General features: G+C 42.1%; 1 protein-coding gene across 1 annotated transcript in view; it reads right to left on the bottom strand.

Moving 5' to 3' along the window:
• TXNDC16 (thioredoxin domain containing 16) overlaps positions 1 to 10,109 on the bottom strand; it is a 36,192-nt gene extending 26,083 nt beyond the window's left edge. Inside the window, exons 1-6 of the mRNA XM_015817781.2 lie at positions 9,914 to 10,109; positions 7,092 to 7,174; positions 5,740 to 5,813; positions 3,745 to 3,819; positions 2,344 to 2,465; positions 962 to 1,049 (exon numbers count right to left, since the gene is read on the bottom strand). Of these exons, the coding sequence (XP_015673267.1) occupies positions 962 to 1,049; positions 2,344 to 2,465; positions 3,745 to 3,819; positions 5,740 to 5,813; positions 7,092 to 7,174; positions 9,914 to 10,085 (614 nt within the window). The 5' untranslated portion in view covers positions 10,086 to 10,109. The remainder of the gene's footprint in view (positions 1 to 961; positions 1,050 to 2,343; positions 2,466 to 3,744; positions 3,820 to 5,739; positions 5,814 to 7,091; positions 7,175 to 9,913) is intronic.
• Positions 10,110 to 15,936: the final 5,827 nt, after the last annotated feature.

Raw genomic sequence — 15,936 nt, 5'->3', positions numbered from 1 at the left:
ACTTTGTCTGCCACATCCCAACCCCTGGCTATGCTATGCACAGGATGGAAGGCAAACAAAAAACAAGGCCTTCTACCATATGTGAAAGGTCATCTTGGACCCCTGTTCCAAACAGCTACCTGTATCAAAGCCTCAACTCCTTAATTCAGCGGCCCCCAACCTTTTGGGCACCAGCAACCAATTCCTTGGAGATAAATTTGTCCATGGACTGGAGGGGGCATGGTTTCACATGCTGCCTGCATCCCGAGGAGGGGGCTTCGCTTGTTTGCGTGGCCCAGTTTCTGGCATGCCACAGATCAGTGTCGATCCACAGACTGGGGATTGGGGACCATTGCCTTAATTGACAACTGCATTTTTAATAGATCCACAAAACTGGTGACCAGTTATTCACCACGCCCTTCTTAGCATCGCTGCCTTTATTTGATTGGACCTCTATATCCAGCCAGACCTACCACTTCTCCAAATTCTTCTGTCTTTTTCATAAGCTTAAAGCTTGTCTCAAGAGGCTCTTCTAGTATAAAGACTAAATCGTCTGCAAATGCTCGTAATTTGTATTTTTCATTTTTTATTTCCAGTCCTTTAATTTCCACCTCTTGCCTAATATTTCTATTTCATACCTCCAATGTTAGTATGAATAGCAATGGAGATAGTGGACACCCTTGTCTGGTGCCTTTTTTGATATTGAAAATTTCTGTTCCATTTCTGTTCCATTTACAATTACTTTAGCTGTTTTGTCTGTAATAAATAGTTTTGATTATATTTATGAAGTTTTTTTCCAAAGTCATCACTGCCTTTACTTGGTTGGACCTTTATATCCAGCCATGGCAGAATTTGTTGCCTCTTAAGAGGATGAAGCTGTCACCCTCATGTTCTGTTTCTGAATGACCACTCTGTGTGACATTTAATGCTAGCCTGAAGACTTTGGCCTGATGCATAGGGGCTCTTATAGAGAAATGCCTACCGAATGCTCTTCAGAACTGCCACTTCAGTAGTTAAGGCAAACTTAACTGAGCCATAAACAAATGCAGCCTCCATGAAGACTCGGTGCTCTAGAAAGAGAAAATGTTTATTCATCAATTCCTCTAGATAACTAAATCTTGTCTTTCTGTCTCTCTTCTTCCTTTCCCCTTAAATCAGAAATATGGGTAGCCTCTGGATGTCTGAGCCTTTTGAAAAACAGCGACTGCTTAGTAATTTTTCAACTTAGAAAAAACAATATTGAGTATAAGGGATACAATAGTAACCACATTTAATTTAATTCAAATTTAAACAAAATTAATTTTGGAGAGTGTTCTTTAGAACGCTGGGGTACAGGTAGTCCTTGACGTATGAAAATTGAGCCCAACATTTTTGTTGCTAAGTCAGACATTTGTTAAGTGAGTTTGTGCCTCATTTTAGACCTCTCTTGCCATTGTTTTAAGTAAATCACTATAGTTGTTAAGTTAGTAACAAAGTTGTTAAATGAATCTGGCTTCCCGATTGACTTTGCTTGTTAGAAGACTGCGAAAGGTGATCCCATGACCCTGGGACACTGCAACCGTCATAAATATGAGTCTGTTGCCAAGCGTCTGAATTTTGATCACATGACCATGGGGATGCTACAATGGTCGTGTGAAAAACGGTCATAAATCGCTTTTTTTCAACGCTGTTGCAACTTCAAACGGTCACTAAATGAACTGTTGTAAGTTGAGGACTACCTGTACTCCAGAAACGAAGCACAACCAGGAGTACTATTTCTATCTTTATTGTAAAGTTACATTAACAGAATCTTGCAGTTCCAAAGGCGCTTCTCCCTTCCTTTCCTTTTACTCTCTGGAAAACTAGAGAGGATCCCTCCTGAGATGATTCCCACACCCTCCTTCCTCTTTCTCTTGGCTGAGATACCTTTTACACCCTGGTTGTCCGGTCTGCGGCTCTTCCTCCTGTCACCCAAGATCATTCCCACGTACCATTACGGTTCTTCAGTGTACCACTCAAAGGCCAAGTATACTCCTTCATTGTGGAGAACATCACACACTCACTCCTGTCCTAAACCAACTTAATCCTGACTTTGCAAACTCCAGGCAAAAATCTACCCGTGTCAAATGCTATTCAAGTTTATGGCATGTACGAACAGACATAATACGTATCACTTACCTTTTATTTATCTACATATTAGTCATACATATTGCTTACCTCTTCCAGCCCAGTTCAAAATACAAGAGAAAACTATAACACAGCACTAAAAATAGAAAACATTTAGCAGGAAAGTGGCATGTTAGCTCAAAGCCAAACATATCGCAAAAGCAGCAGCCCATGAATAATAGAAAGCTTTGTGAATGGGTACGAGAGCTGTAGGATTACCTGATGTCCCAATAGCTTGCACATATGCGAAAGCAAGATCAGACCGACCCTTCAGAGAGTTTTCTAAATGCTGAAGGTCCATCAGTGTTGAAATATATTTCACTTCATTGAAGAGCAGAGCACTGGGAAGAAAACAGGATGACCAACGTGTGAAGACCCTCAGAAAAAAAACAAGCCATTTGCATTTTAAGTAAGAGGGTTTAAAAGGGGCCTAAAACACAATGCCCATTATATTACTGTAATTTAATAAACATGTACAGTATATACTTCCTGTTTGATGGCTTTCAAGCTGATTCCTCCTAAAAACAGCTAAATAGATTAGGAAACTTTGTATTAAAAAAAACCTAAGTTGTGATCTACAAATCAGAATTTATGGCTTGTTATTCTGAGAAACCCATGAAAATAATGAACCGTAGCTTCAGATTGAGCTTGCTAGACACAAGGATGTGGGAATCCATTCAAGTCCAGTGAGATCTACTTTGAGTTTGTTTGCTTTGGTGCCTTCAAGTTAGTATTGACTCCCAGCTACTACTTGGACAAGTCCTTGTAGTTTTCTTGAGAAGATTTTGGAAGTGGTTTGCCATTGCTTCCTTCCTAGAGCTGAGAGGGAGGGACTGGCTCAAGGTCATCCAGCTGGCTTTATGGTGAATGGGACTAAAATTCTTGGTCTCCCAATTTCTAGCTTGGTGTCTTAACCACTACATTGGCTATCTTTACTTTTTTAGCAAAGCAGTATTCTGGTCCCTATTAAGTGATTCGTTTTTAATAGAAGTGGTACAACTCCACACCCCAATGGATCCTGAACAGAGGCCACTGTTGGTTGCTGTGCAGAAATTTGGCTTGTACATCACCACAGGGTGGCACCCAAAGAAAGAGTAATAAAGAACAATATAGAACTGAGCTTGGAAGAATTGTCACATGTCATTCTTGGTTTTGGGCCTGACAGATTACAAACATTTCAATGAAATAAATCCAAGCCCTTTAACAACTACGAGGTCAGATCTTTATTACAAGCTCCTGCCAAAGACTCCTTGCTCTGTCACTTTTCTGCTTCATTCCTAAAATCCTGCTGTCTAGAACTTTTTCTGGTAATTTTTCATGAACCAGCTGGGACTATCTGCTTTCCATAAAAAAATGAAAAGCAGCTCATTAGGGAAAATAACATCAGGAAATACCCCAAACAAGAGAATTTTAACTAGTTTTAATATTTTTTAAATTGTATTTGTATTTAGCTTTGTTTGTTGCCTTGAATAAAGGCAGGATGTCTTCTCCTTCTCCTTCTCCTCCTTCTACCACTTCGGGTGTTGAGAGAGAGTTTTGGTTCTCGCTCTTCTGGCAGCTTCAATTCTTGTTATTTACAGGCAGGATGTACATTGAGAAAATAAAAGAAAGAGAACTTACAAAAGTACATTTGCCACAATGGCATCCAAGCTGAACAAGGCATCTATGGCAAGTTCATGAACCAACACATGGGCTCTGGAAAACAAGATAAATGCTTACAGCTAGCCGGCAGCTTCTGCAAGAACATGAACACAGTCTATCACATGCTGCATCTTTGGGATGGTGGGAGTCAGACTTCTTTACGGGGTGCCAGTGAGCCTTCAATATGCCCAGTAACATGCAGAATGGAAGCAAAACTACTGAATGCCATTTCTATTTAATATGTGTTTCTGTTGCAGAGCAGTTGTATCGAAAGGTGTCCAGATTAAGATCTGACCCCTCGGTCTTTCAAGAACCCTCAGAACCAGCCCTTTTCTCAAATGGTGAGTTGATCTGATCTGCTATAGATTCCTATGTCTGAGGGCTGAATGTCTACGGTGATTCTCAATCATCCAGGTCATGGTTGTCCCAAAGGTGCTTTTCCAAAAATTCACTTTCTGGACAGAGAGGACCACTGCTTTGACGAGAGGTTAAAGAGGCCATCTATGTTAAAATTGAACATCCCTCTCTCAACAGAAGGGGAAAGATGCAACACCTCCTGTTTACAATGCAGTCCTTTCAGGAGTCCCAAGAAGACTCCACACCCATTTGCACACAGATTCGGGTGATCTGAGGATATAGATAAATCCCCAGGTTGTCTCAAAGAATATAAATCCCCCACCAGTCAGCTAGAACTGAAGAAGCTTCTCAGATGAGAAGTGAAACATTTTCAAGGAAAAAAACAAGAAAAGCACCTTTGGGTCTGAGGGCTGAAGCTTGCAAGATGGGAAACAAGGAACCTAAGAGAAGACACGATCATTATGTAAACACAGGACAGGCTGCTACTGTCTCCAGGCCATATTATTTAGTTAATATACCCCTTGATAAAACAGCTTAAATTGGTGATCTTCACCACATCTGATGGCACTGATGTTTGGTCTAGTTACAAAATCAATACTTCTCTTATTAGAATTGAATAGGTTTGAAACTCACTACTGGAATTCTAATACTGGGAGAGAAAAAATGGCTGGGTCCACCTTTTCCACAACGTGCATGTTTTTTATACACAGCCATCACAACCTAATGGTTCATTTAATGAAATGGGGTGTTTCAGCAAAATAAAAGCATGTGTTTTCAGTTGAAAGCATGGATAAAGAAGTTCATTTCATTTCAGAGCAGACCAAACTCAGCTTTCTCTCCTTTGCTTTCCTACGATTAATAGGCTAACTTTGGGTGACCAACGTTAAATTTTCCTAAATATATAAATAAACTCAGCTGCGCTTGTTTTGTTAGCCTCCAAATGATGTTGTGTTGAAACTTCTATCACCTTTGGCCAGGAAAAAAAGAAGCTGGGGAAGGACACAGACTGAGGGAGAGCACACACAATCTGAGCTCAATGCCAAGCTATAGAAACAGTCCTCAGGTTATGACCACTTGTTCAGCAACCATTCAAACTAACAATGTTGCTGAATGAGGGGGACCTACAATAAAGCTGTGGCCGTTGCAGCATCCCCACGGGCACATGATTGTGGTTCAGGCACTTGGCAATCAGCTCACACCTAAGACACCTGCAGAATCCTGCAGTTATATGAGACCTTCCCACAAGCAAAATCATTGAGGAAGTCAACATGGGGTCTTTTCATCTACCTGAGCACCATAATGCCACTGCAGCACTTCCCCATGCTCTATAGCACCTGACCACCCATAGTTCTCACCTGCTGGCCTGCGATTCCCACCTTTTCCAACATTGTGGTCACACAAGATCCTTGATTAACACCTGCACTGTCCTGGGATTACGACAGCAACCAGGACTGCCAGGATTGCTGTCACTAAGTGATACAATCATGTGACATCTTACTTTACAACTGCATTGCAAAGAGGCAGACATTCTGGCCCAATGCCTGTTGTAACCCAAGGACTAGCTATGTAAGCTGAATCACTGTAATTTATTCATTTGTAATCAGACGAACTCTTTACCTGAATAGGTATACTTTTCCCAAGGAGTTATCTCCTCTGCAGTAGCTGGAGGCTTCTCCTCTTTGGCAGTTAACCTATGAAGAAGAAAAAATCCTAACATCTATTGAGATACAACTGTAATATTAACTACCATGTGCCAAAAGTATGAAACCTGCAACCAGCTCAGTTATATAATAGTGAAGTTGCTTGCTATCATCAAGAATTAATCAAACCCAAACTTGCTTAGCTTTCTACATCATTCTCAAATCACCTGCTGAGGCTTACTGTGATTCATTTGGAAACACTTATATGAAAACCTTCTTCTCATCCTCCACATCAACAAATTGGACAAACTGAGTGATGCATTAAATACACATTTCAGGAGTCTGAATTTGCTTATTTTTAGAAAACAACTTTTGGGAAACATCAGGATTGAAAATGAGGCATATGGAGTTAGGTTTTTGTGTCCCAGCATCACAATCCTGTTCAAAATCCAAACTTCCAAAGCTGTTTTTTACTCTTGGAGAGAAGCTTCTATTAATATCAATAGTGAAATAGTAGCATCTATTATTATAAATTAAAGCAGACATGTTATATAAAACCATGATGTAAATGAATTGTCTCATTGGACCCATATTAAATGAGGAAAAAACCCTCTCTCCCTTTGTTATTCCCAGATCTCCAATGTTCTCCTTCTCCATGCCTTCTCTTTATACAGTGCTAGAAGGCAGCAGCTCAATGATAGAACTGAGTCTTAGACATTTTAATTTATAAGCTAAGAAAAGCATGCAGAACTTCTGGATTTTTTTCCAACCCCTTCCCAAGTGGCCCTAAATTCATGCATATGTGTATACAGACTACATAGACTCTGCCCTGGATCACATGAGTGCAACAGAGCAGCTGTCAATGTTTGAGCCTTTCCCCCAGCTGGAAGAATGTTCTTCTTTATAGTCCCCAGATTGATCCAGGCCATTTTTTTTACCACATTCTTTTTCTCTGCACACCAAATGTGGTTCCATTCTGTTTAGTATTCAGAGATTTGCCATGCTGACAGACAGAGGGATTCAGTCTCAATCGCTTTACTTAATTTCTTTCCAATTTTCTACTGAGTTGGGCAGAACAAAAAGAAAACAGTAATGGGAAAACGGTTATCTCAGGACTTAACAGTCAAACACATTGCACTAGGTAGACAGAGAATAAATTGACACAGTAGGATTATGTTTTGTTGAAAACAATAGAGAACTATTTCACTCTGCAATCAAAAGCTGATGTGCAATTTGTCATTTACATTGTGGTAGAATTTGGCTGGACCGTCTTGAAATTCCAAAAATCTCCTGCTTCCCTAAGAATTATAAACCAGAAAACAATCCCACCTTTAAAATAGAAATCCCATAATCTTGGAGAGCTTCTCTGGAGTTCTCCAGCTGTTCCAAGAACACCTCACTATGTGGTGAAACTGGAATAAAAAAAACAAGACCTTCACTGGTATCATAATGGCAATCACAGTGATGTTTTTCGTATTTCTAAAGCATTGTTTAATTTTCATCTTTTTTTCAGAAATCAGGGGAATAGAATAGAATAGAATAGAATAGAATAGGATAGGATAGGATAGGATAGGATAGGATAGGATAGGATAGGATAGGAGCTGGAAGGGACCTTGAAGGTCTTCTAGTCCAGTCCCCCGCACGAGCAGGAGAACCTATACCAGTGATGGCGAACCTTTTAGAGACCGAGTGCCCAAACTGCAACCCAAAACCCACTTATGGATCGTCGGGTGTCAGGTGGGTGTGGCCCATTGGCTGGGTGTGGCCCATTGGCTGGGTGTGGCCCATTGGGTGGGCGTGGCTGCGGTGGTAATGGCAGATTGGGTGGGACTAAAAAGTTCAATCAATCAATTCCAACTTTGCAAGATCTTTTTTTTCCCCGCGAGAAGTTGAAATTGACTGATTGGTTGAACTTTTTTTTTTTTTTTTTGCACATGGCAGCAGGGACCTAAAGCGAAAAAGTTTTATAAAACCCAGCTGAAGGCCTAGGACTGGGACAATGGCGCACGTGCCCACAGAGAGGGTTCTGAGTGCTGCCTCTGGCACCCGTGCCATAGGTTCGCCACCACTGACCTATACCATCTCAGACAAATTACTGTCCAGTCTCTTGTTAAAAACCTCCAGTGATGGAGTGCCCACGATTTCTGGAGGCAAGCTGTTACACTGGTTAATTGTCCTCACTGTTAGGAACTTTCTCCTTAATTTCAGCTTGCTTCGCTCTTTGATCAGTTTCCAACCATTTTTTTCTTATCCTGCCCTCTGGTGCGTTGGAGAATAATGTGACCCCCTCTTTTTTGTGGCAGCCTCTCAAATACTGGAATACTGCTATCATGTCACCCCTATTTTTTCTTTTCTTCAGATTAGCCAAACCCAAGTCCTGCAGCCACTCTTCATATGTTTTAGTCTCCAGGCCTTGGATCATCTTAGTTGCTCTTCTCTGATCTTTTCCCAAGGTCTCAACATCTTTTTTGTAATATGGTGACCAAAATTGGTTACGTTATTCCAGGTGTTGTCTCACTAGGATTTTATAAAGTTGTACTAATACAGTACCAGCTTATATTGGATTTAACAGCAGGAATGAATGTATCACTCTCTCTGCATTGTTGGCTTGACTTGAGATCCTCATGTTGATTTAAGGCCATTTTTATTAACCAGCTTATCTTTTACCTCTGTTCTGTATCCATAATGGCAAAGATAGGAAAGGGCACAGAAGGCCTTGAAGGACAGAAGGAAGAGCTACTACCAAGGCCAGATAAGAGGGGTTTGAGCCTGTGCCAAGAAAGTAATTTGAGCAAAGGTTTCAAACAAACCCCTCTCTACTTCACATGAAGATAAAAGAAAGAAAGGAAGAAGTACACTCAGACTTACATGATTTCATTACTAGGACTGTTATGTTAATAGCACTACAGGTAGTCCTCGACTTACAACCACAATTGAGCCCAATATTTCTGTTGCTAAGCAAGACATTTGTTAAGTGAGCTTTGCCCCATTTTACGACTTTTCTCGCCACAGTTGTTAGTAAAATGAATCTAGCTTCCCCACTGACTTTGATTGTCAGAAGGTCGCAAAAGGGGATCACATAACCCCCAAGACACGGCAACTGTCATAAACATGAATCAATTTCCAAGCATCCCAATATTGGTCATGTGACCATGGGGATGCTGCAACAGTCGTGTGAAAAACGGTCATAAGTTGCTTTTTTCAGTGCCACTGTAACTTCAAATATCACTAAATGAACTGTTGTAAATCGAGGATTGCCTGTACTGACTTATATGGCGCTGGTTTCTTAAACTGGCCTTCTCTAGAAGGGCACGTAAATTGTCAGATTCTTTCCCAATGAAATCTTGCTTGAACTTCCTCTCAAATCATGTTTAAGATGAGGAAAATCTCTTGTGGCTGAGGTCTATATCCAGTGCTGAATGGCATACTAAAGATTAAAAAAGCTGGTGTGCCCAAGGGGAAAATTAAGCAAGCCATAAGAAAATTAAGCAGAGTTCAAAGTTGAGCTATATGTAAAATAAACAAGATAAATGTATCAGTGCCATCGTCAATATCAAAGGCTCCAGAAGGTGACCATAAATATTGATGGCTTTGTTGTGTCTGTTCTTCCTCAGACATTAAATTAGATCAGGGTTGCCTTCTAAACAGCCAAAGTCACCTTCCTGAGGACAAGACACAGCCTATTCCAGTAGAACCACTATAGAAAGGGTCTTAAAAATAAATAAAGCATGGGAAGAAAATCTGAACCACAGCTATGTAAGAAATCATTACGCCAACCAAAATATCACAAAATCATATACAACCTTTCACATTCTAGAGAACTCTTCATCAAATTAGACAGGTGGAAGGAACTAATGCCTGAGGGAATCAGATCACCATGGGTATCTCGCTCATCATCCACCCCACCTGACTTTTTGAAAGATTATTTGGAATCGGGGTTTCCGCTATGAGTCATGGCTGACTAAAGACATCTCCATGAACGAGTGAATGGGACAAACATTGTGTAGAATGAAAAGCTCATTGTCATTATGAGTGAATCATCAGAATATATATTTTATGCACACTGCAACTTGGTTCCTAAACCTAGTCATGTAAGTTCTCTTTCTTTCCTAACCAATTTTCTCAAAAACAAATCTGGTGAAAATACTCACCATCCTTCTGAAAATAAACCAAAGATGCTTTAGATGCTTGCAAGTTGCTAAAATATTCCTGGGGACTTAACTCTGGAATCACATTTTTGACACTGCTTGTCACTGAGATGTAAGAAACTGACATGAGCAGGAAAAAGAAGCGAGTCGGTTGAGTCATTTGTGGTGATGACATCTCTCCAGCTGCTCAAAGTTGTCCCAGGAGAATTCAAATTTAAAGATATACTGGGTAAAAAGGAAAAATAAATAAAATACAAACTTGTTATTTCATAGAAACGTACAGTACAGATAAAAAGGTAAAGAATATCTTTCTACCCTAGTTCAACATTCTAACCCAGGGGTCCCCAAAGTGATCAATTTCGACCCCTCAAAAGTGGATAGGACTATCCATTATTGTGGTTAGTTGCACTGACTGGAGGAGTGGCCTAGAGGTGACGATGCTAGCCTCCCACTCAGAAGGTTGAGAGTTCAGTCCTAAGCAGTAACAGGGCTCAAAGAGAAAATATTTGCTGCCAATTCCAGTAAATGCTCAGCTCCAGTCACCTCAACTCCACCCGGGATTAAGGATGGTAGAAAGAAAAAAAAGGTGGTTGGTTGCATAGTCAGCCAGATATTTAGACTGGATTTGGCATTTTTATCCACCTATCAAGTCCATTTCAGGATTTGGGATAGGCCAGGGGTAGGAAAAGAACCAAGGTTGCCTACCCCTGGGATAGGCAAATGCTCGTTTGATGTTGTTAAATATATCTTCACAAGATATAAGCTTTCCAAGTAAAGCTGCCTTTTACAATAGACTGATGGTGATTTTGTTAATGCTGATGGTGTTCAAGTGGTGCTCCAGATGTTTTGGAATTGCACCCAAGGCACCTATTACTGTTGATACTACTGTTGCTTTCTTTTGCCACAGTTGTTCAACTTCTATTTGCAGGTCTTTGTATTTTGTGAGGTTCTCTAGTTTTCTTCTATCCTGCTCTCTCAAGATATTACAATCATCCATTATCCAGATTATTTTGTATTTCTTATCAACAATTGTTAAGTCTGAGTGTTGTGGTAGGTGCTTGTCTATTTAAATTCTAAAGTCCCAAAGCTCTTTAGCTTCTTTATTTTCTATGACTTTGTCTATTTTATGGTCTCACACAGTGCTTTTTTTGTAAAAAAAAAAAAAGGTGCCGGAACTCACGCACAGCTCCGGTGGACTGGCAGAAGCCTCTAGCATGCAGCATCTGGCTCTAGTCGAAAGCCCTTTACGGAGCGGGGGGGTACCACGTGAGCAGGGTCAGCTGACGGACGCCATTGCCGCGGCTTTTGAGAGGACGTTTATTCGGAGCTGGGGTGTCTTCTGCCACCTCGTCCTCCTTCGCCTCTGATGACCCAGAGGCTTCCTCCGGAGCCAGAGTGACCAAGGTGGCGATGGCGCTGCTGCTTTGGGAATGTGCCTGGTCCCTCGAAGAGATTCGCTCCAGGAGCCAGTCCTGGTCCCTGGCGGCCAACCCGGGGGTCAGGACAGGTGGCGGGGGGAACCCCGTGAATCAAGGCAGAGAAGGGGGTCTGCTTTCAGAGCCATGGGGTTGACCTTCCAGGTTGACCTTCAATGCCCCCAAATTCCCCGGGCAGCTTCCTTTCACCGAGCCAGAGCTTTACTCACACTGGCGGCTTAGAAGGAGCCAGTTCTTCCCTTCAAAAAAAGGTGCCGGAAAGCCATTCCAGCACATTCTATGACAAAAAAAAAGCACTGGTCTCACAAGTTCTTGCTTGCAGGCAGATGGTATCTCTTGTAGATCTTCCAGTACACCATTGTTGCTACTTTGTCATACTGTTGTTTGCCGTCACTCTTTACAATCTTTATGCAGCAGCTAACTAGGCACTCCACTGTTTCTTCAGCTTTTTTACAGTGGTGGCATTTGTTTTCTGTTGCTGTCTTCTCAATTCTGGCTTTGTATGCCTTTGTTCTTAAGGTTTGGTCTTATGCAGCTAAAATTAGCCCCCTGTCTCTTTTTTCAACTTTCCTACTCTTAGCCATTGTCAGATATTATGTGCTTTGCCTACGTGTGTGTGTGTGTGTGTATGTGTGTGTGCCCCAAAAGTGCTTTTTTCACGAGGCAACTAGACTTTCTTGTTTTTCTTTGAAGACATTTCAGTTTTCATCCAAGAAGCTTCTTCAGCTCTGATTGGATGGTGGGGAATGGCAGGATTTATACTCCTTGCAGACAGCTGGTCATTTGCATTCTTTTAGCGAGTGCAAATGACCAGCTGTCTGCAAGGAGTATAAATCCTTCAATTCCCATGCAATCAGAGCTGAAGAAGCTTCTTGGATGAGAAGCAAAACAAAGAAAAATCAAGAAAGTCCAGTTGCCTGTGAAAAAAACACCTTTGGGACAACTGTGACCTGGATGACTGAGAATCTCCACAGATGTGTTTGTGTGTGTGTGTATGCGCACGCGCGCGCACATGCCTGCACTAGCCATGCAATACCTTCTCTTGCCATATCTCTTTTCTGTTGTTTAATTAGTCTTGTAGGATTCAATAAGCCTTCAGGTGTACTAGAACATTTATAGCATGAGAAGTTCCATTTGTAAGGGAGTGAATCTTCTTCACTAGCCTTCAGATATTCTTCCAATTCTTCTTTAACAGTCTGGTATACTTGTAACATTCCACGCCCTCCCATGCTCCTTTGTAAGTAGAGTCTCTCTCAACATTTACCTCATTTAATTGAGGACTACCTGTATTATTTCCAGGAATAAATATTTGGGGATAAATGAACAATCTGAAATTTCATGAAGGGCCTGACAAATTAAAGGGTTTGGGAATCTCTACTCTAACTATTACACCATGCTCCCTTTCAAATGGAACTTCTCATGATGTAACTATCCTTTTACAAGGCCTCTGGAGCCATGCAATTGACTGGCACTATATCATCCACCCATTTCCCTCCGAAGCAGATAAGGCACAGATCAAAACTGATGATTTGTGATACTGGCAGTATCACAGTATCATTGCAGACTTCAGGATGTTTGCATGCGCACCTACACTTGCTCCCCCACCACAAAAACAAATGTGGCTAAAATGGGAATAGGGCATTTGAAAGTTATGCAACCATTTGTCTGAAATGTTATAGGGCTTCCTGCTTTAGTAGGGGTTGGACTAGAAGACCTCCAAGGTCCCTTCCAACTCTCTATTATTCTGTTATTCTCTTTGGGCTACCGCAAGGAAAACTGGTTGATTCAGGAGGAATCTTCACCTTTGCAGAGTTGGTATTCATTTTGGATGCTTTGGGCATGAAGCTAATAGCTATGTGGAAGTACCTTAATTTTCTGTGAAAAGGCAGCCGTTATAAAACAAACTAATGGACATATTTACTTTCATAAATAAGCGGAAAAATATGCAAACCATAATTATGCAGGTGTGAAATTGTGTTGAATTTCAGTGGAATGATTTTGGAAGATGTGGAACTAAGTAGCTGCCCATGATATACAGTATAGGCTTTCCGACTATCCACTGAGGGATTCACTTTTGGTGCTTGAATTCACTCCTTTTTAAAAACTATTTGAAATGTTAATAAAAATAAGTGTGAAGGATGTGTACTACAAAGCAAAGCATCAACTTGCAGAGATTGTGGACTCCATACTGGCCTTGTAAACATACTAGCAAAGTATGGCAGATTTTTATAGGCCTGGGTTATGCTTTGAATTTTGACCAACTGTCTGGGGAAAAAAGATAAATTGGATGGCTTTAGCAAGGGGAGGGGGGGGAGTTATGGAGAGGCAATCATTTTGTGAAAAGCCCTTGACATGCTCTTGAGGTAGTCCCTAAAGATACTTAAGACATTCAATCTCAAAACTCAGATATTCACAGTCTTTGAGGCATTTTGTCACTCTGACAATTAGGAAAAACATCGAATTTATATTCACTCCTCCAAACATTACATCACTTATCTCCTAGTACATGTGCTTATGAATTTGGCAATAATTATTGTCTCTGTAGCAGCCTCTTCCGTCTGGAATAAAGTTTCACCCAAGATCTCAATGGCCTGCACTCTGCTATTGTTAGAAGAGCTGTGAAGAAGACCTGGCTCTTGACTCAAAACTTTGGGCAAGAAATGGTGAGACACCTTGCTACAGTCCATCTAGTCTGTCACCCTTGCCATTTTTATCTTTTATCGATCTTATAGGTAGTCCTCAATTTACAACCACAATCAGGGTAAGAAAATTCATTGTTAAGCAGTGTGATAAGTGAGGCATCCTATGACTGCACCTGATTTTACAACCTTTTTTGCCACAGTCATTTTGCAAGATATCACAGGATCCCAATTTGGAACCTTCCCTGCCAGCTTCTCCGTTGACTTTGCTTGTCGGAAGCCAGCTGGGAAAGTCACAAATGGTGATCACATGACCCCAGGATGCTGCAACTATCATAAATAGATGCCAGTCTCCAAGAGGCAAACAGGCCTGCAGAGATGCTACGATGATGTAAGTGCGAGGATCAGTCATAACTCACTTTTTTCAGCACTGTCGTAACTTTGAACGGTTGCTAAACCAATAAGTCAAGGACTAATTAATGATCAAAAATCATGAATTCTAATTTCTTTGATTGTTTTGAGCTGCCCAGAGTTACTGAGAGACAGGCGGCATACAAGTGTAATTATTATCTCTTACTTTCAGAGCTATCACAATAAAACGATCAAAAGAAGTAACTCACCTGCTATTTCACTCTGTGTGTTTGGAGTGCAGTCCAAGCTATCAGCCACCACTCAATGTTCCTGGAGAATTTCCCGAACACCGAATTCCCCAAATCAATTGTGTTTTGAGAACTCCACTTCCACTGTCACCAAATCCAGATACTGATGTGTCTTGTCAACCTAGACTTCAGACTCCATCAACTTTGATACACGAGCACTCCAGTGATCCAGTAACTTTAAAATAGACTGTAAACACATTTCTTGAATAATACATTTCTTAAATATTGGTGTTTTATGAGTGGAAAACCACGTTATGGAACATTATCAATCAATCAATCAACCAACAGCAAAAGGGTATGGTGGAAAAAATATGTTAAGTACTCAACCTCCAATCTTTCCAAATCTGAGCAGTTCTAGTTTAATGGCAAAGAAATAATTAAACAAAATCACAGCCGTCTTAACGAGCAGGGAGAGAGCATCGTTCAGACAAATGCATTTCGGAGATGGGGCGCGGGTTGACAACCGCACTTAAGAAAGGAGGCGATTCGCTTCCGGTCAGTTCGCAGAAATCCCGCTGCGCTGGACAGAGACGAAGGAATCGAAGGAATACAGCGATCGCATTTGCAAAACGCTTCAAAGCAATAATGCTGCAGCCCACCCATCCAAGGAGAAACGGGGAACGCAGTTATGAAAACAGTAAGCATTAACAAAAATCGTCTCCAACAAGCATTTACTCGGGCGTAGGCCTCTCGTACCACTGATCCAGCAGTCAAACGCAAAGCAAAGCAAAGCGAAAGCGAGAGCATTAAAGGAAGCGAACCGGATGGGGGAAGGCAGCGCGCCGCACGGGCGGGCAACACCGCTCTAAAAAAACTGATTAGAAAATCCGGTGGAGCAAGGGAAGGCGGGGGAGGGGGGGAGAGGGAGAGAAAGAGGCGGAGCCTTCTCCGCTGAATGACTCGGACGCGCAGCCAACGGGCTCGGCGGTTGGACGCCCGGCGGGTGGAGCTCCGCGGTGACCAATGGAAAGCGGCGCGTGGCCCGGAGCGAACGCCTCAAATCCTCCGGGCTCTCAGCTGATTGTTTCTCGGGAGCAAGAGTTGGTTCGGCGAAAGGGAGCCGGCGCTGCAGAGAGGCGGGCAGGCGGGCGGGCGGGCGGCGAGCCGGCGAGCGGAGGACAAAGGGAGGGCGGCGGGGGCTCCCCCACTCCGGGTGACCTGCATGGCTCTCTGATTCGTCCGGCGAGAGCGAAGCGGGACGTCCCCCCCCCTCCCGCGGCCCTGAAATTGCACTTTATCTCGTTTTTGCACACTCGCTCCGCCCCCCCCCCGTTATGGTCGGGCTAGGAGCG

Source organism: Protobothrops mucrosquamatus, unplaced genomic scaffold (genome assembly GCF_001527695.2).
Source record: "Protobothrops mucrosquamatus isolate PMUCROS unplaced genomic scaffold, P.Mucros_1.0 scaffold637, whole genome shotgun sequence".
Taxonomy (NCBI): domain Eukaryota; kingdom Metazoa; phylum Chordata; class Lepidosauria; order Squamata; family Viperidae; genus Protobothrops; species Protobothrops mucrosquamatus.
This window is presented reverse-complemented; position numbering and strand designations above follow the sequence as displayed.